At 40.0% G+C, this 23,238-nt stretch overlaps 2 protein-coding genes across 3 annotated transcripts in view; both read left to right on the top strand.

The window, feature by feature from the left end:
• The window catches only part of roraa (RAR-related orphan receptor A, paralog a), a 187,284-nt gene extending 175,633 nt beyond the window's left edge, over positions 1 to 11,651 (top strand). For both annotated transcript variants that reach the window (XM_085282177.1, XM_085282178.1), the window contains 7 exons: positions 347 to 742; positions 1,382 to 1,503; positions 1,609 to 1,741; positions 2,724 to 2,831; positions 3,820 to 3,930; positions 4,123 to 4,235; positions 4,635 to 11,651. In XM_085282177.1, the coding sequence (XP_085138303.1) occupies positions 347 to 742; positions 1,382 to 1,503; positions 1,609 to 1,741; positions 2,724 to 2,831; positions 3,820 to 3,930; positions 4,123 to 4,235; positions 4,635 to 4,799 (1,148 nt within the window). In that variant the 3' untranslated portion in view covers positions 4,800 to 11,651. The remainder of the gene's footprint in view (positions 1 to 346; positions 743 to 1,381; positions 1,504 to 1,608; positions 1,742 to 2,723; positions 2,832 to 3,819; positions 3,931 to 4,122; positions 4,236 to 4,634) is intronic.
• A 1,980-nt stretch (positions 11,652 to 13,631) lies between these two features.
• ice2 (interactor of little elongator complex ELL subunit 2) lies at positions 13,632 to 23,156 on the top strand. Its single transcript, XM_085282176.1, has 16 exons — positions 13,632 to 13,770; positions 15,036 to 15,137; positions 15,234 to 15,585; positions 15,696 to 15,815; positions 15,918 to 16,052; positions 16,275 to 16,391; positions 16,750 to 16,909; positions 17,644 to 17,825; positions 17,917 to 18,697; positions 18,799 to 18,968; positions 19,049 to 19,178; positions 20,254 to 20,338; positions 20,538 to 20,588; positions 22,049 to 22,292; positions 22,766 to 22,827; positions 22,909 to 23,156. The coding sequence occupies exons 1-16, from the start codon at positions 13,757 to 13,759 to the stop codon at positions 22,949 to 22,951; spliced, it is 2,748 nt and encodes a 915-aa protein (XP_085138302.1). The 5' UTR covers positions 13,632 to 13,756; the 3' UTR covers positions 22,952 to 23,156.
• Positions 23,157 to 23,238: the final 82 nt, after the last annotated feature.

The following is a 23,238-nucleotide window of genomic DNA, read 5'->3' on the forward strand; positions in this document are numbered from 1 at the left end:
GCTCGACTGTAAATTACAGCAAATCAAAACAGTACAAATCAGATCAAAACTGGTAAATAACTAACAATATATTTATTTATTTCATTATTTAATTGGTTACTTTAATGTAAGGCATTTGGGGGAGAGTGCTTTGATAAAACACTGATTCTCAAAAAACAGTGATATTCTATGTACGCCCAACCCGCTAGTAAAACTAGTAGTGGTTCACAATCACTTGACTGTGAATACAATAAGTAAATTAAACTTAGTACATTTATTTTACTTGATGCAAAGATCCTTCATAGAAAGTGCCACCAATTCTGAGTGTTTTGTTAGTCTCACACTTGTCTTGTCCTGCTAATTACAGCAGTGAAGTTTGGTCGGATGTCAAAGAAGCAGCGAGACAGCCTATACGCTGAGGTCCAGAAGCACCGGCTGCAGCAGCAGCAACGTGACCACCAACAACAGCCTGGGGAGGCGGAGCCACTCACACCTAGCTACGGCCTCTCTGCCAGTGGCCTCACGGAGCTTCACGATGACCTCAGCGGCTACATGGATGGTCATACTCCTGATGGCAGCAAACCAGACTCGGCTGTCAGCAGCTTCTACCTGGACATTCAGCCATCTCCTGACCAGTCAGGCCTGGACATCAACGGCATCAAGCCGGAGCCCATCTGCGACTTTGCCCCAGGCTCTGGCTTCTTCCCCTACTGCTCCTTCACCAATGGAGAAACCTCCCCCACCGTGTCCATGGCTGAACTAGGTAAGGAGCAGCAGCGAGAGAGAGGGAGAGGCAAAAGGCAAAAGGAGACAGCAAAATGAAGGAGAGGGGGGGAACAACTCAACCGTGGGGCAAACGACACAAAGGTTGCTTAAAATAGCAGGAGGTTGGAGACTCATCTCCAACACTCATTAAAAGAGCCTCTTTTTTGTAATTAGTTTCCATTAATTAGGGCCAATCAGGATCCAGCAGGGCAGGCGTCTGGGGAAATCATTTTTTTAGGCTCCCCTGTGCCTAGGAACTCCTTTTAACAGATGTGTTTTCAAAACCATTTAAATTCTTATACTCAATATTTCTCTCAGAGAAAATGTGACCTTTGTTTCAGTGAGTAACGTGGCACCCCTCCTCCTTTCCATGCATTTGTGTCATAACTAGATTGGCTTTCCCTCAACCTTAAGCTATGAGCTTCCTGCAGGCAGTAAAAGGAAATGTCAACAAGCCTTTTCCCAGTCAAAAAAAGCCCACGCGTATCCGCCTCTCCTCCTTCACGAAGGCTCAGTAAATAAATCTTCTTTTCCTGTGGCATATTTCATCAGTGAGGTCTTCACTTTCACATAGCCTTGTGAGAAACATTCGAATCTCAACTGTGATCTTCCGTCTTTGTGACTGCTTGTGTTTCAGAACACCTGGCCCAGAACATTTCTAAGTCACACATGGAGACATGTCAGTATCTGAGAGAGGAGCTGCAGCAGATGACCTGGCAGGCTTTCCTGCAAGAGGAGGTGGAGAGCTACCAGAACAAGGTATCTTTACCACCGCTGTGCCTTTCTGGGTCTCCACAGCAGTTACAGTAATCAGAATCATTGTTTTAAAGTAGATAACCCATTCACTGTCCTATCTGTTCTTAGCCCCGGGAAGTCATGTGGCAGCTGTGCGCTATCAAAATAACAGAGGCCATTCAGTATGTGGTGGAGTTTGCCAAGCGCATCGACGGCTTCATGGAGCTGTGTCAGAACGATCAGATAGTGCTGCTGAAAGCAGGTATGACAGCTTGTCAACATGGCCTGTTGCCGTCAAACTCACCCACCACTACCAGCCCCTCCACCCCTCTCCTCTGGCATTGTCACAAGGGCGTAGCTGACCTGACTGCACAAAGCCCTCTTCTTCACAGGCACAGACAGTGTCACAGAGAGGAGACCCCACCCCGCCTGCTTTCCCTCACCGTCTCTGTCTCTCCCCGTTTGGCTCCGTTCATTACATACATAACAAAGGCAGACACAGCATTAGATAAGTCATGTGTTCCCGAGCTCAGATAATACCTATCATGCCTGCCGCCATTTCTCTCTCCTTTTCTCAAGCATCAGCGATGTCTGTTTAAACTTCTCTTAAGAGGATGCACTCACAGAATTGTGTATATATAACCCTGCTATGGCTCTTTGCACACAGTCACCTATATTTATAGACAAATACAGACACACATCTACCTCATATCCAGCAAACAAACAGCTCTCCCGGGTCCTTCCCTGGGTGTTTCTTTACATTAGCACAGCCCATACGAATAACGAAATACAGAGCGAGATCCCTTGTCAGACATGACATTTTAAAACAGTAGCATCTCCCTTGGAGGCAATAATGGCTTCAGTTACATTTTCTTGATCCTCTTATCCACTCCCACAGAGTGGTGCAAATTATACAACACAATAAACACCTATCTATCTAAATAAAGGTTGAATGAATAAGCACTGTCACCAATGAATGGAGTACAATTTTTTATCAGGCATGTCATTATGGAAGAATAGCCTTCTGTCGATGATGTTTTCATCTGCAGAGGCTTTTTTTTTCTTCACTCTGACAGCAGGCTTCTTTATTTCAAAGTGGTTGTGTTAGTCATATTGTAGAAGATTAGCACAAAGCTAAATCATGTGTTTTGCATGGCTGACTGATGTGTAACTGTTGGGATAAAGGAAAAAAACAGAAATAACAAAGCTCAGATTCAGCATCTTATTCCTGTCTGTCTCCACAGGCTCTCTGGAAGTTGTGTTTGTCAGAATGTGCCGTGCCTTTGACACGCAAAACAACACAGTGTATTTTGATGGAAAATATGCTGGACCTGATGTGTTCAAGTCATTAGGTAAGTGGAGTGGGTTTAGGCACGTGTGTGTGCGCGTGTGCACTCATGCATTTGAATGACTGTGCATGTGTGTATTTTTGTGCTGCTGTGTTTGTGTGAGTGTGTTTAGTTGGTTTTTTTTTGTTTTTTTTACAGTGTATTACTCCTTTCTTTGTTGTAACAGCCAGAATTAGAGTCTGCTGTTCTGTTCTGCACAATGCTGAACGCCTCGAAGCAAACACTCATCCCTTCCTCACCTGGCATTGCTGTCTTTTCAGCGGTTATTTATGGTAGAACAGAGATCTTAGTGAGGCTCTGCTGCATATGGCTCCTGTAACTGTGGAATAAATAAAGCCAGACGGAGTGTCTTTAGGGAGAGTGCTATCAAAACTATCATTGATAGCCTGACATAAAACATCTCAGGCGAAAGCAAATAGAATTTGTGTCAGACTGCCATATTACTGCTAAGATGTCCCGCCGTGGATTTTTCCAGCTACCTTTTGACAAAAAAAAAAAATGTAAATGCATCCCATAGTGGCTGAAAAAGTGGAGAATTCTGTTTCTCATTGTGAGTTTGCATTCACTATCATTGTGTTTGTATACGAGTGAGCATGTGTGTGTACTATACCAGTGTCCTATGAATTCTGTGCCGAGAGGTCCACAGTGGGGGAGGCAGAGTGATGGGCTTCCCGAGCTGCCGTGGCATCCGCCTGTCTCTCTCTATCTCCGATAATTGATTTAACTAAAAGCCTCAATAGTGACCTCATTTTGGCTTGCATAACGCCACCCAACTGCCAAAAGTGACTCGTCTGGGAGGCAAAACTCAGTAAAAGCATTGCCTGTTCTGCTTAAGACGCTCCCATGTGCTGTCAGCACGCCGCTCTTTTTCATTTCTCCCCCTTTCCTCTCCCCTCCCCGTGTGCCTCTCTCCCAATAAAGATCAAGAGTGAATGTTGTTCTTTGGTCTTCCATATCCTAAGCCCCCTCTCTCTGTCCTTTGCTGCGGCAGGCTGTGACGACTTGATCAGCTCCGTCTTCGAGTTTGGGAAAAACTTGTGTTCTATGCACCTGTCTGAGGATGAGATCGCCCTGTTCTCCGCCTTTGTGTTGATGTCTGCTGGTAGGTGTCATTCACGGTGCAAAGAGAGGGGGAAAAAAAGGCAAACATACATTCACCACAATAATGAACACACTGTTGCAGTCCTTTTTTTTTCTGATAATTAAAATCTTGCATTTCAAGAATTGTGTTTGGCTTTGAAGAGCCCCACATGTGTTTTACAGCCACATAAAGATGTGACTATTTTCCTTCCAGACCGGTCCTGGCTGCAGGAGAAGGTGAAAGTGGAAAAACTCCAGCAGAAGATCCAACTGGCCCTCCAGCACGTCCTGCAGAAGAACCACAGAGAGGACGGTATACTTACAAAGGTACAGTGCATACAGAACACACTTCATCCGTTATCCCCGAAAGCTGGAATTCCCTGCTGTTGTAGCAATTTAATCTTACACTGCTTAGGATCTTTATCCACTGGCCTTGAAACATTTTTAACCCCAGTAGATTAAATGAACCCAGATTTCGGAGGAAACATTCATAATGTGACATGAAATACCTCTTTTATCAGTATATGCTTTGTTATCAGCTACACCGGCTCCTTAATATAAAGTGTCAAGTTTTCCTTGTGCCTGAGCGCTTGTCTCAATATTTACAAGTCTGTTTGCCCCTGTGTGAGACGGAATACACTGTAGGGAGGAATGTTTTTCACTACCATTGCTCCATGTCCTTGCCTCCCTGTGAATCTAAACAGCCTGTCTCCTCTCTCTCCACAGTTGATATGCAAAGTGTCGACACTGCGGGCGCTGTGCAGTAGGCATACAGAGAAGCTTACAGCTTTCAAAGCAATATACCCAGACATTGTGCGTGCCCACTTCCCCCCGTTATACAAGGAGCTGTTTGGATCAGACTTTGAGCAGTCCATTCCCCTTGACGGGTAGCAACCCTGCCAGGTGCCAGTGTGCCCACCGTAGGGGAATGTGGAGGAGGAATCTGAGACACTTTACTGGTGCCCTGCACACACCAGAGCGGACAGATGGCACGCTGTTCAACTTCTTCTTTTACATTGGAGGGTAGGGCTTGGGGAGTTGATTGTCAAGGTTTACCATATTGAATCTAGTTCTCTTTGTAAGAATTGTGGGACCCGACACCCCACGGGACATGAAGAGGAGATAGGAACAAATCATTTCTGTTTGGTTGAACTTGACCCTCTTATGCGCTTTTCTAACCCAATTCTCTTCATTCGTCGTTGTTTTCACTTGATTAACTGCATCACCCCCTATCATTCTCCCTTTTTTTTTTTTTTTAATCTGCACACCTGGCTTCTAATCATTATGAACAATTAATGAGACACCTTTGAAGAAAAAGAAAAGAAAAGCTGAAGACCTCTTCATTTAGAGGATGACCACATCAGTATTATTTCCCAGGTTACACTCCCGTAACAGTTCTGCTTTCTTTCCATGGTCAAAGCTGTCACCTTTTTACGCAGAAAAAGTGACAACAACAACAAACAAAAAAAAGATAAACGCGCACACTTTGGTCAAGTTCAGCCTCTTTTCTCTTGTGCTCAAGCCGTGTCGTTTGGGATGACGCAGTGCTTGGGATGAAAACTCACGGCGACTTCGAGGGAGGTTCCATTGGCATGGCGTTGCAATCGGCACTTCTCTGTGGACAATCGTTTAAAAGAGAGAGAAAAAAAAGAAACCTAGAATTCTGGTAATTCTAATGAAAACGCAATGATTTAAGTTGTCAAAGACTCCATCCACCATTGTTGCATAGTGAAACCATGTAAGGCCATCTGCTATTAATCCTTCTCTGGACAGGTGCCCTGGAGAAGCACAGGGCGCCAATACAATGAAAAGGGTCCATTCCACCTGTTTTATAATGTACTACAGGGTATATGGTCATAAGTACTTACTATACAGAAAAAAGTAATGTTTATAGAATCTATTTTAAATAACATGTATGATATTAGTAGTTAGACCATTCTTAATTGTTGAATTGATAAGGCACTTTTATTTACACCGTTCTTTAATTTAAGACTTGTATATTTACCTAGTGATGTGTTGCATGTGCACAAGAAATACAAGTTGAATCATGGATGCAGAGGTTAGTCCCGGGAGCTGCAGATGTTACTGGTCTACTGGAAGCGTACGGGATGTCTGTTAGGGTGGCTGGCGTGGCTGCCGGTTGGCGAACAAAAGAGGCGTGGATGAGAAGGCAGGTTAAAGACACTCCGTCGCTTGTTTTCGCAACAACTGCCAGTGCGACGCCTGTCAAAATGTAGCTGTGATACTCCTCTGAGGGGAGCATGCACAAACATAAAAAATAATACAAAAAAACAAAACAAAACAACCTTGCGGTGATGTTTTGTTTTTGTTGTGAACAGATCTGGATTTCATGGCATCTGTTTCAAGTTTTTGAAAATACAAGAAAACTGAGGTGTGCTCGGGTGACAGATTTTGGGGATTTTTTTTTTTTTTTACTAAACATTTGCTTCTCATTGTACTGTGAAAATCTGTACATTTTTCTTTAAGGCTATAAATCAACCCAAATAGCCATGTGGTTGGACTGGGAAATTCACATGCAGTCTCTAATCCAATTGTTCCATCTAGTGGAAGATAAAGATACAGCAAGCGAGTTAACAGCCTAATGGCAAGAGACCCTGGGGTCTAACCTAAAAAGCACATTTACGAGCCTCTGTAAGAACATTTTCAGCGTCTTTATCTGCCTTCTCACCACAGTCTCAGCCCGGCAACGCCACGACAGGACACAGAAGAAACAGTGAAGGGAAAGTGAATATTCAAAGCCTTGTCTGGTTGTAAAGCTTCTATTTTTGTAACTTGTTTTGGTTAATAAACTCACGAAAGAGAACGAGGGAGAGAAAAAGATGTCAGGTAGCACTTAACTATATCCCTGCAATAATTAGACTAGCCGTTGTTCGTATGATTAGGGGAGAAGCATAAAAATGGTAGGACAAGTGCTATTTTCAGAATGCTTTGTTGTTGTGCTTCTGTTTTTGTTGAGTGCGTCTTTTTTGTCAGTGTGGTAGTAAAGTGGTAGAAAAAAGAAAAAAAAGAAACAACCCTGGATGTGCCAAACAATAGTCGTTGCTTCCGCTTTTCCAGTCTACTCGTCTGTAATGTAGAATGGATTCCTAAGACATTCCAGCAATCTCAGTAGCGGCTTTTAGAAAAATCGTTAAGAACAAAAAAAAAAAAAAGAACAAAAAAAGAAAAGACTAGAAAAAAATGATATCCCTTTAGAAACCCGACAAAGCATGTTAACACATCTGTCACCAGTCTGTCTGTAACATTGAATCCAGTTGTTTTGTCTTTTTGTTTGTTTGTTTGTTTGTTGTTGTTTTCCTTTTGTTTGCACACTATCATTCCTCTACCGTGCAATTTGCGCGAGGCGTTAATGCCTTGCGCTGTCACCCCTCAGGGAAGAGTTTCTTCTGTGCTTTTCTGTTTGAATTCATTAGATTTATAGTTTAGTAGATATTTTTTCTTTCTATCGTTCTCTCTTTTTTTTTTCAGGGACGTTCCATGAGAAGTGGTTGAAAATTCCGATTTGAAAATTCATCACAGAGTTGTTCAGAATTTCACATTATTGGTGTCCTTAAAGGGCCTCCAGCCAAGTCGATTAATGAAAGCAAATCTTCTTTGTAAAAGAAAAACCCATCAAACCCCATCGCATTTACAAAGTGTAGTTTTTCAGTACACGGCATATTTCTTTCACGCACACAAAAGAATTTTAAAAAAAAATCTGTTTTGGTTTAAAACGGTGTCATCAGGGTCTTTATGAATAATAACCCTCTTTGTTAGGAAACCAAATATTCTTATGCAATACTAAATCTGTTGTGTTTTGGGTTGTTAGTAAATATGCTGTACCTAAGTAATAATATCTGTTAACGATCCAATGCTATTTTGGATATGCACAAGCCCTGTACGACTAGAAAACCTCAGTCTCAAAGCAAAAGAAACCCAGTCTGGAACACTGCTAGACAATCCGGTGTTGAGAGGCCCGGCGGCCCGCCAAGAGCAGAAAAAAGGATTAGGTGCGAACGCTCAGGGAGGTAACAGGTAGACCGAAGAAACGGCTCGCTTTCCTCTGGAGTCGCGGAGCATTTCATTAACTTTTTTTTGGGTTTTTTTGGTGAATTTATGAGATTTTTTTGAAAATCTTTAAAAAGCACTCAAATGATGAGAGGAGCTTGGCTGAACTTTTTCTATTTTATTTTTAATTATTGGTTGTTTTTTTTGGCGTAGCACACTGAACATTTTGTTAGAAAATAATGAGAAAATTGAGATTTGGCTGATTCTTTGTCAATTCTTTTCATTTTGTTTGTTTGTTTCTTGAAGATTATTATTTCTTCTTCAAACGTTATGTGATCACGTAAACAATATTCTGTCAAACATGGTCAGCCTAAGGTCTACCACTAAAAAGGGGTTCTTATCTCATAAAATGTGTTTTGTTTTTCATTTTAGTCGAGTAGCTGGTAATGTGCTCTACAATGTATAACAAGCAATATGCCTTGTGTTATAATTACGGGTCTCTACAGTGCAGCCATCATCTTTTTTCAATTGACTTTATTCATACAGTTGATTTTTGTTTACTCTTTTTCTGAACAAAAAGAAGTAATAAAGCCCCATCACTCTATTTTTTAATCTTCTTAAGGTTCCGATAGAGGGAAGATTGCAGGAAACGGTCACCAAACACACAGATGCTTGTGTATAACTATAAACTACGCCTTTACACGGGCCTGAAAAGTGATGTCTTTCTGTATATTCTCATTCGAGATATCCCACTTTAAGCGAGGGATCGATGCTACTTGTGCTATTCAATCAGTGTATAGTATACAGTAAAATGTGCTGGTCCTTTTGTCTCTGCTCTGTTGTCTGTAAAAAGCAATAGTGTGTGCGTGTGTGTGTGTCTGTCTGTTCTCACAGTATGTGAATATTTAAAAAAAAACCCAGACAAGGCTTTAATAATTACAGAGGAACAGGGTCATGTGGATGAAGAGGTTTTGATCTTTTTTTCTTTCTTTTTTTTACATTTTCTAACAAAAAAGAAGCAAAGGTTTTGAGGAATGCTGAGCTCGATCCATCCATAATAGTTGTAGATTTTAAAAAGCATGACATAACGCCTTCGACAATTCACGGGTCTCAAAAGAAAAAATTCTTCGCTATCAGTTTGTTGGTCCAAGCCTAAATTGAAATTAACCGAGCCAAAATGTGCACTGTAGATTGCGTCTTCGACCGTAAATTGTGAAGACCGGCGTTATGTCACGCTTGAGGTTGCCGGTGTGTCGCCCAGAATTGTGAGTCAGTCGTCGCATTTTAACAAAACCCATTTTCCAAAGCACAGGTGATAAGACTTTATGATTAAAGTTACGTTTAAGAATATAGTTTAAAAATAACGAGACAAAACAATGAAAAGCAACTTTTAGCCATAATCGAATGTCAAGCAATAATATATGTCTGTGTATTATTTTTCATTCTTTTGTGCATAATAAGTCTTTGAACATCTGCATGTAAATACACCTCTTATTTATCGCCATTGGGTTCGGTTTTATTTTTGTGTTGATTTTGTGGATGTTTTCTCTTTTTTTTTATGTTTCATCTGTACATTTGACCAGTTCTGTTCCCAGGTGGAGAACTAAGAACTTGACACGGCCTGTGTGCTGTATATCTTATTTTCTCACTCTCTCTCCCTCATTCTCTGCTGTTTATTCACCATATTTAATATTATTATTGATCACATGTATAAAGGTAGCTTTGTAACTTCTGTCTGTATAGGGTAAGAGGAAAATACTGCTACTAAGGCCTACCCAGTGAAAAAAAAAAATTTATCTGTTTATCAATGACATCATATTGTACGATAACTCTGTTTCTACTTTGCTTCCCTCCTTTAGGATTAGTTTGATATCGATAGGGCGTGCTGACATTTATTTTGTGTTGCCCTGATGTGTGGTGCTAGGTAAGTTAATTTTGTGAACCAAGTATTGATTCCTAAGCCAGGCCGCCCTATTAGTTCATTGATTTCATCGCATATTAATGTATTATTGATATTAGGACTCAACGAATAATGATAATAATGATAATGATAATGATAATAATGAAAATGAAAATGATAGTGGTAAAATTACCCAGCCAGTACCTGTATCAGTGTGCTAGACTTGGGATAAGGCACTTATTTCCTTCTGACTTATATCAAAGCTAGTATCTGCGAATTAACAAGCTTATTAAGGTCGCTTTTCTGGTTTGTGGAAGAATTATAATATTCAAACTGAAACAGCAGTATTGGATTTTTTTTGTCCTTTTTCCTTTGTGTGATTGTAAAGAAAAAAACACTCACTGAGGCTAGTTAGTTTGTCAGGTTTTAAGATACTATTTACCTCCCCGTGTCTGCATTGTTCTTCACCTGATGCAGGGAAGTGGTGCTTGGATTTCATTTTACAGAGCCTCGGTGTATGCTTTTGTTATTCCCCATTTTAAGACTATCCTGATCCTGAAGCAGCGGTTTCTCCAGAACCAGTGGCACAAGCCTTTTGCACCACACTGAAGTGTTAAAATGTACACGAGAGGATTGCCATTTGAAGACAAAGTTGACCTTTTTCTTTTCTCTCGACTCTGTAGCAAATATCAGTAAGAATATGCTTGCAATAATACACAACGTATCACACTGAGTGCCTCTCGGTGTAACAAAATGCATACATGGTTTTGATTGTCCTTTTTTGTTGTTGTTTTTGTGGTTTTTCCAGATGTGTACTGAAGTGACAATGTATTTTGTACATGAGGGGGAATTGTCGCTCGCTCATGCTTAAAATGTTTGTTTTTTTTGTTTTTTTTTCTCAAACTCTCTCTCTTCATGTGTTGTTCATTCTTTTTCGCGTGGGTTGTTGTTGAAGGGTTCCGATGTGTAGATGGTCTGTTTAGAGTGTACACGTCACCCCTCACGTCATTTCGGAAACATAACTGGGAACGTCGCTTCTCGTTGGTCGACAAATGCTCGCGGACGATATTACAGAAGTGTTCTCCTGCACATTGTTTTGATTTTTCTGGTTGAGCAAAAAAAAAAGAAAAAAAAGAACTAAACAAACAAAAAATACCTAACAGAAAGTCCACATTTCTTCATTTTCTGTTAGTGTTAAATCTACTTTTTCTTTTTTATTTCACTGAGGATGGAAGATTTACTAATGCATTGTATATTAAGTATTTGTATGTGTTTGTAAAACAGACATACGATGCATCTGGATTTCTTTAATGTTCTGTGTTCAATGTGCCCTCGGTCTGTTGGGGTAATTTAACATAAAAAATGGGGTGGGTGCGTGGGGGAGGGTGGAGCAAGGGTGGCTTCTTTTTTTTTCCATGCAAAAGCAGTACGAATTACGGAAAAAGCCGAAACTAGTGTGTGGTTGTCACAAATTTCTAAGTCACATGTTTGCTACTGATGTAAAATGGGGACAGATGATCATGTACCTTTTTATCCAGCTCTTTTGAACTCTCTTTAGCAGGTAGTCTATTCACAAACGTAGTTTTGCTCCTTCTTGTCTGATTCTTAAATATGAAAATAAGTATTTTGATTCATTTTGTAAATACGGCTGTAAAGAAAAATAAGAAATTTAATGTTGTCTTTTAAATACTTTTCATTCTAATATGAATGTTGTTATATTGTACTTAGAAACTGTACCTTTAATATTACCTTTATTAAAAGTGCATTGGACACATCGATTTTAGATGTGCTTTATGTGCTGTTATCCCATAATAAAATTTACCGCTTGTAATGGGCTTTGTTTTTTCCCTGGCTGTTTATCTGTCTCCTGTTGTCTGCTCTCTGTATTCAGCTCACACTAGAAAAGTTAAACCGCACGTTCTGCCGTTACTTAATCAGAGTGACGAGCCTCACTCCGCTAGAAACTTTTCTTAATGACTGAATTATGTGGACAATACCCAGATCTAAATAAATCTGTGGTGACTAAAAGAATGCAAAATCTGAAGCTTCTCCAGAAATCTGGATAATCATTTCACTTGTATTAATTATTTTACTGAATGACTCTTTATACATTTTTCATTAAATGTTTTCCATGTAATACATTTTAGATTTTGATTAAGCATTATTAACTGCAAAACTGTGGAATAATATCCAACATTTCAGATTGTTTTTCTATATGTGCTTACAGTCATGTGAACTCTATGCAGGCCTGTGCAAAGTTAAATGCACCCTTGTTGCTTCCATAGGAGTTTAGAGGCTCATCAAATGCACTTAATTAACTGAGCATCAGCAAATGTGATCACCTCTATAAAAGCAATGATGGCAGTTTTCTGACCTGCAGCATTTCGTTGTGTGTTAATACAACAGCATAATCTTCACAGGTGTGGACATCCTAACAAATGCAAACCTCAGAGAAAAGAAAACAAGAATTACTCAGATTCTACAGGACTCAGTATGTTAAATATTAAAGTTTTTGACAGTACAATTAGAAAAAGGCTGAATATTTATGGCTTGTTTGGACGGGTGGCCAGAAGAAAGACTTTTCTCCCTAAAAACAACACGACAGAATGCCTTAAGTTTGCAAAGCTGCATCTGAACAAACCACAAGACTTCTGGAACAAAGTCTTCTGGATAGACAAGATCAAAGCGGAGATGTTTGGCCATGCACAGCATCACTTTTGGTGAAACACAGCATATCAGCACCAACACCTCATACTAGCAGTCATGCACGGTGGTGGAGTCCTGATAATTAGGGCTTGTTGTGCAGCCACAGGACCTGGGAACCACGAACTCCTCTGTACAGTGTACTGAGTGGTATTCTAAAATATGAGGTAATCTGTCTGATTGCTGAAGTTGGGGATGGCAAGAAGACAATGACCCCAAGAACAGCAGCAGGTCTACACCAGAAAGGCTGTAAAAATAAATTAATCAAGGCATTGCAAATGGGACTTTAACAGAGCTTTGCCTGCAAATCAATGAACTGAAGCAATTTTGTAAAGAAGAGTGAGCAGAAATCCTTCAACAATGATTTCTTCAAGTTATTGCTGCTAAAGGTGGTTCCTCGGGCAACAAAATATCTATATGGACGCCAGAGTTCAATGGAAAAAGCAAGTCTCTTGATTTTAGAAAAGACCAATAGAAGGGTTTAAGTTTGTCAAATGTTAAATAGTGCTATTACTTTTGGTGTTTTTGATCTTAGTTTTCATACACCTCAGCAGAGTAGTGGAGCATGTAAGCTGCATTCAGGTTAATGCCTGAGACCGCTGTGGATATGAGCAAGAGATCCAGATAGGTCTCCCTATAATTATCTGTACTAGAGCTGGGACTCGTATCTCCAGATATAATAAGATTTTACAGACCCCAAGATAGCAACTAACAGCGGTCTCAGAAACCACACAGAGACGGGGCTCAGAACTGGACAGCAAAGGTTCTTTGGACATTATTATTACATGAAGGGAATTACCTGCTCGTAGCAAAATTAGAATACAGCATGCTCTTTTCCCCTCACTTTGCTGAAAAAAGGTCTTCCTTAATTCAAAGTAAGGAGAGTTATTTGTAAACAGACACCATGGAGATGTTTTAGGCTGTTGGCGTGAACACACATTCAAGTGTATTTTTCTCTTTCATAGATGGGCAGGGAAACTGTTACCGAGCACTAAAGCAAAGCTGCAAAGAAATGTCATCTTATTTGTAACCAAATACACACACACACAAAAATAATAAAATCGATTGATTAATAGTTACCATCCGTTAGGGGGCAGCAATGCACACAGAGCGGTTAATGTCAGCAGAATTTTACCAAGACGAATACTGTCGCTCAACAAACGTGTGTTAGCCAGATAACACTAAAGTTAACAGACAGTAGTGCAGTTTTTCCTGTGGACCGCTGTCACAGACCACCATGGAGCTCACATGGTACGTAGCATTCTCACTGCCACTGGTTTCTGTCGTTTGAATCCTTGTGGATATTATTTGTCAGCTTGAGCTAAGTACGCTCGCTACATCAAGTAAGGATTAGCACATGCTGGCTAACAGGAGTTGAGAGAGCTCACTTACGCTTTGTGCGGCGTTGACTTAACGTTATTTATATGGACTCAAATCCCATTTAGTGGCTACCTTAGGAGTAAAACCTTTAATGTTTAACTCCGAACAGGAGCCGAAACGTGCTTACAAAACGAGGCTGCACCATGTTATTTATCCTTGGCTAGCTGTCTGTCAAGCTGCTTAAATAAGACAGGAAGTTAGAGAACTGTTAGACACTTCCACCATTTAAAAAAAAAAAAATCTAAATAAATGTTGTTTTACCAGTTAAAAAAATAATGTTGTTTCTATATTATTTCGTTTTTCTCGCTCATTTTTCCAGTATGCTGATACCGTTAGCTAAACACTAGATTTTGTATTGTTTGTACCTGACGTTACAACTTTAATATTTTTTTTTATTTTTTTTTAAATTTATAATCAGTTCTGTTCAAGAATTCATTATAACAACAACAAAACAACTTTTATATTTTGAAAGGGAAAACAGGAAGTTGCACCTGAGAACAGCTGCGCAACCTTTCTCTCAGAGAAACACGTGTTTCACTTTGTTTACTCTCTGTTTGGCGGAAACGTTGATTTGATAATAATAAGACTTATACCAGAATTAGAATTATATTTGTGCAAAAAATAGTGCATTAAAATATATTTTAATATTTCGTTTATTAAAGTAACTGAAAAATGAAATCAAATTGTGTATATATTACATTTTTTGGATATATTGTGATATTGCTATTATTATCACTGGGATTAAAAAAAAACATCCATAAGTTAAATATGAAGTTGGGGTATTTTTTTCGAAACTTTGAGTCAGATACCTTGAAATTGCGACACTAAGTCAAACCTTTAAGAAAATAACTTCAGAAGGTGTTTTCCCCCCCATAGTCAGTAAATTTTATTTATAAAATACTTTTTTTAAAGTGAATATTGAATATTTATACTTTTGTTAATTATCTGTCAGGTGGCTTTTTTATTTCTTTTTGTCTTACATAAACAAGTTTATCTACCGTAGTAATCAATATTTTTTAATATACAACAGCAATATAAAAACACCAGTTAAATTCTAGAAATGTTTGGCACTTTGGACGGGTTTAATAACAACATAGGGTCTCTAATATCTTTTATTTTTTCATTTTAAATTGAAGGGAAGACCACCCAGTTCCTGAAGGACCTTTCTTTTCCAGAGATGTTTATGACAAATATTCCCTTGCACCTAATATCAGAGAACTGTGGGCCTTTCTCCGAGGGTATGCCATTAAATTAACAGTTAAAGTAAACTATAATTTCAAGTGCATTTACACTATCTGTTTATTCTACTCGTGTTTTCATTCTCCTTCTTCAAGTCCTGTAGAGAATGCCAAAGCCAAACAGGAGTGTGATGATGGGGCTGCAAAAGTCTCCCGCTCTCCTTCCACAAATGAAGCTGCAGAGTTTAAAGACAACAGTTGCATCAGCAGCCAAGCATCCTGCTGGGACAGCTGTGATAGTGAGGATCTAAGTGCAGACAAAGCCGTTGAAAGAACAGGAGACTTTGAGGATACCAAAAAATCAGGAGCAGAGCAGAAGCAGATTAAGAAAGATGCTCCCTTTCCCGAGCCCAGGCTCCCTTATCCCTGCCTGTCCAACATTTCTAGCAAACAACAGGAGACATTTCTTGGTTTTTTAATGAATAAGAAAACCAAGGATCCTCCAGAGGTATCAGCATTTGCATCTTAATGCTCTTAATGGGAGCTTAGTCCTGGTAGTTGTAATTCCATTACTTGGGGAAAAAAGACCCTGATTTTTTGTTTGCTTGTTTTTTCCAGGTCTTAAAGGCACGAGTGAACAATGAAGTGATGCACTTCAATAGCTACCTCCAAGATGTGGCTAGAATGTGTGCTGATGACTACAATTTCATATCACAAGGAGCTATGCAATATTCAGAGGTACTGATACTCCATCAGTTGCACCTCTCGTTAGCTTTATGTGGTTTAGTTCATAAGCAATGAAACACAAACCCTAATTGTTTTTTCTTTGTTGTTTTTAAGGAATTTTTAAGGAGCTGTTTGGAATGCATTAGGACGCTTCCCCAGTTCTACCAGATCCACGAGCTGACCAGTTTAACAGGAGGGACATTCGATCCAGGGCTGGCGCTTACCTTTGAAAAACAGCTGCTGAATATGGTAATGTACATCTGCAGCCGCTTTTCAGTCTCAGCAGTATCAGACTACAGCCGTATATAATTTAGTTGTTCAGAAATTAAAATGTCTTTTTTTTTCCTTGTTTAAAAATTTTTTATCATCACTTTGATACCTTCTCAGCTTCAAGTGTTGAATTGCAGAATCAGTTTTTTTGCTGTTGATTAAGTTTCTCTATTACCATATTTCTTCCCTTTATTTCTCCAGGGCAGTGTGAATATTACAGACCACAAGATAGTGCCTGCTGATGCACAACTTGCATGGGATTATCAGAGTGTTTCATCAGAGAATCCTCCAGCTAAAAAGGCTAAGGACATGCATGCTGTAAGCAATTGTCTCACTTTTTATAATTGCTCCATCAAAGTAAGCCACAGACACGTTTTACTGCTAGAATGAGATTCATGACCTCAGGTCTATTGAAATTCTCTTTCGCCTCTTGCAGTTTTCACCAAAGACACCAGAGGGTGTTCATGTCTTGCTCAGCAAAATTAGACCTTATTGCATTTTTCTGAAAGATGCCAGGTCACACATGTTAATGTCAAACCCCGTTTAACTGTAGAAAGTTGTGTATCCACCTGTGTTTGTTTGACTGATACAGAAGATTTTCTCATGTTCTGGTAGTGTGATTTATTTATTTTTTTGTGTGTGTGTGTGTGTTTTGTTTTTTCCCCTCCCTCTCCAGACTGTCAGTGGTGATGGGAATGCTGAGAAGCTCTGTGCTTGTTATGAGCCTCATGTTTGTTTGACTCGAGATGCCTTGGTCAGGCTGCTGGACAACCATGGCCCTGAATTTGTGGAGCAATGGGAACTGCCTGTTTGGGTCAAATTAAACCAAGGAAAAGGTACAGCACACATCACATGCTGTCGTACTGGAAGTTAATTAGAGCCAGTTTAAGTTTTACTTCCAGCAATTAAAAATGTGCTATCATGGTGAAGCGAGAAAAAAATATAGATTACCCTTTTTAAACTTAACAGGTTTTAAATTAAATTCTGTTTTGAAGAATATAGGGCATATTATGACCTAACAAAAACATGCTGCAGAATTGAGCTTCATAGGATTACCAAAAAAGAAAAGAGCAGAAGACATGTTCACATTTTTTAAAAGTGAGAAATAAATTATATGTTTATGAGACACATAGAGTATCTAATACCTCATTGATGCTCACTGTTGTCACCTTCATGAAGTGTGGTGTGCTGCAAAAGTGACGTCACAACTGCTGGCACGCATTACTTTAGCGTCATTTTAGCTTGCTGTGCACCTTTTGTAGTTTTGTAGCCTTGTGCGCGTGCCAGTCATTACTTCCATTTCACTGAAATGTCAGTACAGGAGCTCACAAATTTGAAGAATCTGTAACAACATTGCTGTAACAGCTTGAAAAGATGACACTTCCTGGCAAAAACTGGCAAAAATGTCTTTGCTTCCTGCAACAAGACTGTGAGGACATCACAGTTGGTGCACAGCACAGCCAATGTGGTGACCATAAACTAGGCATTAGGTAGCTATTGTGTGTATTGATGTTATATATGGCCTGACGGTGGTACTGTTTCACATGGCCCTTTTTATTCTTATTCACAGTCGGTAATCAGAAGAAGACTGTGTATATAGACTCGCCACTCCTGAAGACTGAAATGACAGTAAGAGAAAGGAGTCATATCTATCATGAAGAGAGTTTGAAGCGGTCCATCAAGAAGAATGGAAGTAAAAATGTGTTCCATTTGATGACAGAGCTTCCTGTAAATAAGCAGAACCCCTCACAGGTATGTTTATGTGTAAATTAACTGTGGTAGTGGTGGTGTTATCTGGTCTTATTTCATTAGAGCAATTCTTCTTCTTCTGTTTCTGACATAGGAAATTTCCCAGAGGAGCGAAGTTTCTCTGGGAAACAGTGGTCTGGATTTTGAGGTGGATCTCACCGACCTGGAGACATTTGGAGAGACGTCAAAGTGTAAGAAGATCCCAGATGAACAGGGTGGTTATATTAAAAGTAAAAAAGATAGAGGGTCCCCACTTTCAAAAAAGATTAAAACGTTCAGTGAAGAGATGAGCAGCTCCTCAATAAAAACTAACGACTCTGTGTCAGAGCCAGCTCAGCAGGTTTTGAGTGAGCACATTCAACCAGGGACTGAACAAGCAAGACAAGACCCTGCCCTGCAAAGTGATGAAGACCAAGCTTTTACTGGAGACTCGGATGATGAGAAACTGGTCATTGATGACTCGATGTCTCCAGTGAACACTGTCCCAAAACAAAGTAAACCTCAAACTGTAACGTGCTCTGCAGACCCTCCAGTTGTTCCTGCTTCTGAGTCCACCCCTGAAAGTTCAGAGATGTCTTCCCCTCAAAGAGTTACAAGGGCCAGACGGCAAACCAAAAGAGCAAAGGATTCTGGGGACCAGCTAGGTGAGATCCTGCGCATGCAGACAGCCATGTTCAAGTCTGCCAACGAGATGGCCAAATGCTCTGCTAAGTCGCCCACCCGATGTGCAGGGCCATCAGTTCACTCTCATCCAACATTGCTGGTTAAACCGTGTGTGTCTTCATTTTTGGAGAGAAACCAGAGCAAGGATGGCGAAACCTGTGTGGTTCCCCCCAACTCTTCATCCCTCAGTGCTGACACTAAAGAACATAAAAGTTAGTGTTGATTGATTTTCAATATGGTGGTTTAATTTCTGTGTGACGTGATTACCATGCAATGCTTCATTGACTCTCTGCTCCTTTATTGACCCCCTCAGAGCTTCTTTCACAAGACCTGCAGGCTACAACAGAAGATGAGCAAGATTACGAGGTTCCTGTTGAGGGCAGCCTGTTTTATAAACTCTACAGTCTGCAAGACTTGTTACTCATGGTGCGCAGCTCTGTCTCTCTGACCCACACGAGAAAAGTAGGCAGCAGGAAAAACCAGGTATAAACATTCATTCTGTATATGCACAATCCTCAGAATGAGATTTGTTTTTAATATTGACATTTGATCTGTCCCAATAGCATACACCAGTGCATGTCTTGCCTAAGCTGGAGTACCAGTTGTGTTATGGTGTTGAGTGCCTAACCAGGAGCGAGGTATGCAACTTGTGGACAGAGACTTTGCTTCACTCCAGCACAGTATCTTACATAGGTAACGTTTTTATCCTTGTTACTTTCAAACTTGTTGCTTTGAGATACTATTAAAATGATGATGGTTATGTTCCACACATGGTTCTAAATTGAGCTAAAGGAGGGACCCTTTGGCTTTCCTTTTTTTAACCTCGTTGCCAAGGAAATAGCCAATGTATCATTTAGACAGCTTAAAACAGGCCACAATACAATCAGTGGGGCAGATCCTTCCACAAACCAGAGAAATAGTCTTCAGATGACTCATCGTCCTCCTCTGACTGAAATGGTTAGGTTTACTTAGTTGCCATAGCTACAGCCACATGTGATCATGTGTTATTACAGTGAATGCAGTGTGCTAAGCTAAGTGTTGTTTTGGGCTTGAGTTGCATTGTCAGTGTCTCCGTGCTGCTTATCTATGACTCAAGATTCGGGGAAAGACTGCACCTTTTGTCTGTGCTAGGTTCACTGAACTGACTCATGTAATCTTGACATGCATGTTCTGTGTTCCTTTTGCCTATTGGATTAATTAAACACCTTTATAGTTCACAAAAGGTACACACATTGGCACAAGTTTCATATGTTCAGCTTCACTGCTGTAAATGTAGCCATTCAAGAGAATGGCTAACAGGCCTGTGTGGCAAAATAATGTCTGGTTTTGCCACTAGTGGTAAGAACATTGAGCTATATGAAGTAAATAATATCCCCCAGCTATTGAAATTATATGGTGCTAATAGACTTCCTTATTTACTTGGCTCTTTGTGGTTTATCATGTGGTTTGTCATGGGGCATTCTGCTATTGTGTATTTATGGCTGCTGTTGTCAGCTCTAAAACACTCTGCAAATGAAGGAAGACACTGCTGAAATATGCAGGCCTTTCCAGCTGGAGTGGGAGGCAGGGAAGGATCAAGATGAGAGGGGGCCAACGAGCATTTCTTAACACCCACTCAAGCTGGTTAACAATGCTGGCAAATCACCACAGACTAATTACTTTGTGAGCACCAGACATAGCACGGATGATGAAGTGAAGCTCTTGATGTGCACACTAGCTCTTGTTGTTCTCTCAGTTTGTCTTTCACCCTGTCTCCATGACTCTGTAGCGCACATCAATGCACACACATCAAAAGTAGCTCTGCTGCGAAAGCTGCCTGATGACTGGAAGCAGAACGTCTCCTGTGGGTTCAAGTGAGTGTTGTTTCAACAAATGTGTGTCGATAAAAAGGATTAAGCTAATCATCTCAGAATGATTGTGTTACTTAAGATTTCGAGTTTGTCTTCTTGAGTTTCAGTCAGTGTTGATAATCCAGGCCTTTTCATCACCTCTGAATCTGTTAGATGCCAAGTAAAGCAGATAGACTGAAACTTGCTGATGTCTCTTTTCCAGGCTTTCCAAGTCATTAAATATACTCCACCACCTACTGAAAAAACTTACTGGGTAAGTTGTTGCTGACACAAATTATATTATTACTATTTTTGTTTGTATATTGTTGTCATTGAGATCCTCCACCCAAATTTTATTTGATAATTGTAAGTGTGTGCACAGATTTATTAAAATGTACAAACATACATGCAGATACATTATATAAAGCAAAAACAGAGTTTATATAATTCTATCACACTTGAAAGTCAATATTTGGTGTGACCGCCTTTATAATTCAATACAACCTGGATGAACTCTTGGGCAAACTTTCTTTTCATTTCTTTAAGCAGTCTCCAGGAATCGTCCTCCAGGCCTCTTGAAGGACATTCAAAGCTCTTCTTTGAATGTCGGCTGTCTTTTGTTTTATTCTCTGTTAACATGATCCCACATCTTCAGTAATGTTGAGGCCCGGCTTCTGGGGAGGCCAAACCATGACTGATAGAGTTCCATGGTGTGTTTTTCCTCTCCAGTTAAGCTTTTACTGCAATGACGATGTGCTTATGGTCATTTTCATGCTGGAAAAGGAAGCCAGTTGCCAATCAGACTCTTTCCAGATGGTATGGATATAATATCTGACAGCTCTTTTCTATCTTTTGTTAATCTTAAACCATGACTGAGCCTTCACCATGCTTTAGAGCAATAAGACCCCCCCTCCCTCCCTGAGTACTTTTTTTTTTTTTTGCTTGCCCCATTTGGTTCCTTAGCCATCAGAATTGTTGTCTGAAGACCAACAAGGATACCCAATGGATTTACTTTGCCAAATGGATCATCGTGGCATTGCCGTATTGGTCCATTTGATCGACCTTTGTTTTTATTATTTATTATATTTTATTTTCAGATGTTACAGACGGGACAGACATGAGTGAGGGATCCCTCCCTGAGTACTGACACTAATGAACACAAAAGTTGATGTCGATTGATTTTCAATATGTTGGTTTAATTTCTGTATGACTTGGTTAACATAACAGTGCATCATTGACTTCCTGCTCCTTTATTGACCCCCTCAGAGCTTCTTTCACAAGACCTGCAGGCTACAACAGAAGATGAGCAAGATTACGAGGCTCCTGTTGAGGGCAGCCTGTTTTATAAACTCTATAGTGTTTGGTTAAATGTTGATGAATTGAATGTAAAGTCTATACCCCAAGGAGTTTTTTTTTTTTTTTTCAAACTTGCTCATCACCTTCAGGTTATCAGAAAGTTGGCTATTGATTTGTAAAGCTTTGTTTAAGCCGATGAAGTGTTCACACTGTTCGCTCTGGCTGCCTCGGGCTAAAACTGTGACGCAAGTCTGCCTTCATGTTTGCGCTGGAGAATTACTCAATCAGAGAATTACTCAATGACACTCGGTACATGTGTCAACTTCTTTGTCAGCGCTTCATTCTTCATCATTTCTTCCAAGAATGGAGAAATCATTGCAGTGCTACAACATGTTTCTGTGAGTGACACAGTCTCAAGGACTTTGTTTGCTTTTGTAGGTTAGAGGAAGGACGATACCTGATTGCACATAAATCGGGAGAACCGTTTGTGACCATCCTCAAAGCAGCACATGGAAAAGGGAATCTGGGGGGATACGACCTGCATCAGGCCCACAGCTCTGTTCCACAACCCCCGGCCTTTGGCTTTGTGCCTTGGATACCTGTTGATCCAGCTGTAGTCCTGCCCTTCCACCAGCAACATGGAAGGGTCCCCTGCACCTTTCCACCAACACCCATTGTGAAGGTTTGTATTCATGTTTTCGCTACAGTTACCCTGTTAATTCAAAACATTATAGGGAAAAAATCTCCACAACAACAGACATGTGGCCCAGGTTAATAAAGAGCAACAAGAGGAAAGGTTGCTATGTTTATATTAATATCTAGGAAGTCCCCACCCCCACTCCAGAGAATTTGTAAAAGCAAAAATAACTCTTCTAACAAGCTGAACCAGAAGCTGCCTCATATTTGTTAATGGCAAAGCCTAAAACTAACAGCAGGGACAAATACTGAGAAGAGTTATTGGCTTTTCTGGTTTAGATTCTGAGACATTCATTGGAGGTCTGTCTGAAATTTAACATAGCAAATAGCTGAACGGCATTCTTTATTCACTTACCGTAACAGCTTTTGGTAAAACAAGTTTTCAGCCAAGCAACTTTGAGCACTCAGTCCTTCTGAAAATGACAAATAAACATATTCTCTTATTGTCCATCCTACCAGAAAACCAATGGAAGCAACAAGAAGACGTGCAAGCAGAAGAAACGTACAGCCAAGCGTAACATGTATGTGAAAAAGCTAATTCAAAAGTCGTTTTAAGATCCCTTTGTTAATGTATTGTCATATAACTTCATGATTTGCATTAGGAGAGCTGGAGGAGGAGCTGCACATGCATGCCTAAAGAAATAAAAGCAAAGTCCTTAAATTATAAATGTGGATCCTGATGCACTTTTATTCTATATAACCTGTAATTTTGTTCAAAGGTATGTTTGTATGTATTTTGTTTACTTTTTGTGTGAAAAAGAGTTAATAAACTGAAAGTGATTTATAACGTTCGGATGTTTTGACTGTGGGAAGTTGGGATCAGACACACCTAGGATTTCTCCTAACGGCACAAGGCTTCAGTCACTTTGAATAGTGTGTGGGAAAACTCTGAGCTGCTGACTCGTAGCAGATTAGGGTGGAGTCATGAGTCC

This window comes from Mchenga conophoros, linkage group LG7 (genome assembly GCF_057382185.1).
Source record: "Mchenga conophoros isolate Kocher_MC1m ecotype Shallow Benthic linkage group LG7, M_conophoros_male_GT1.1, whole genome shotgun sequence".
Classification (NCBI taxonomy): domain Eukaryota; kingdom Metazoa; phylum Chordata; class Actinopteri; order Cichliformes; family Cichlidae; genus Mchenga; species Mchenga conophoros.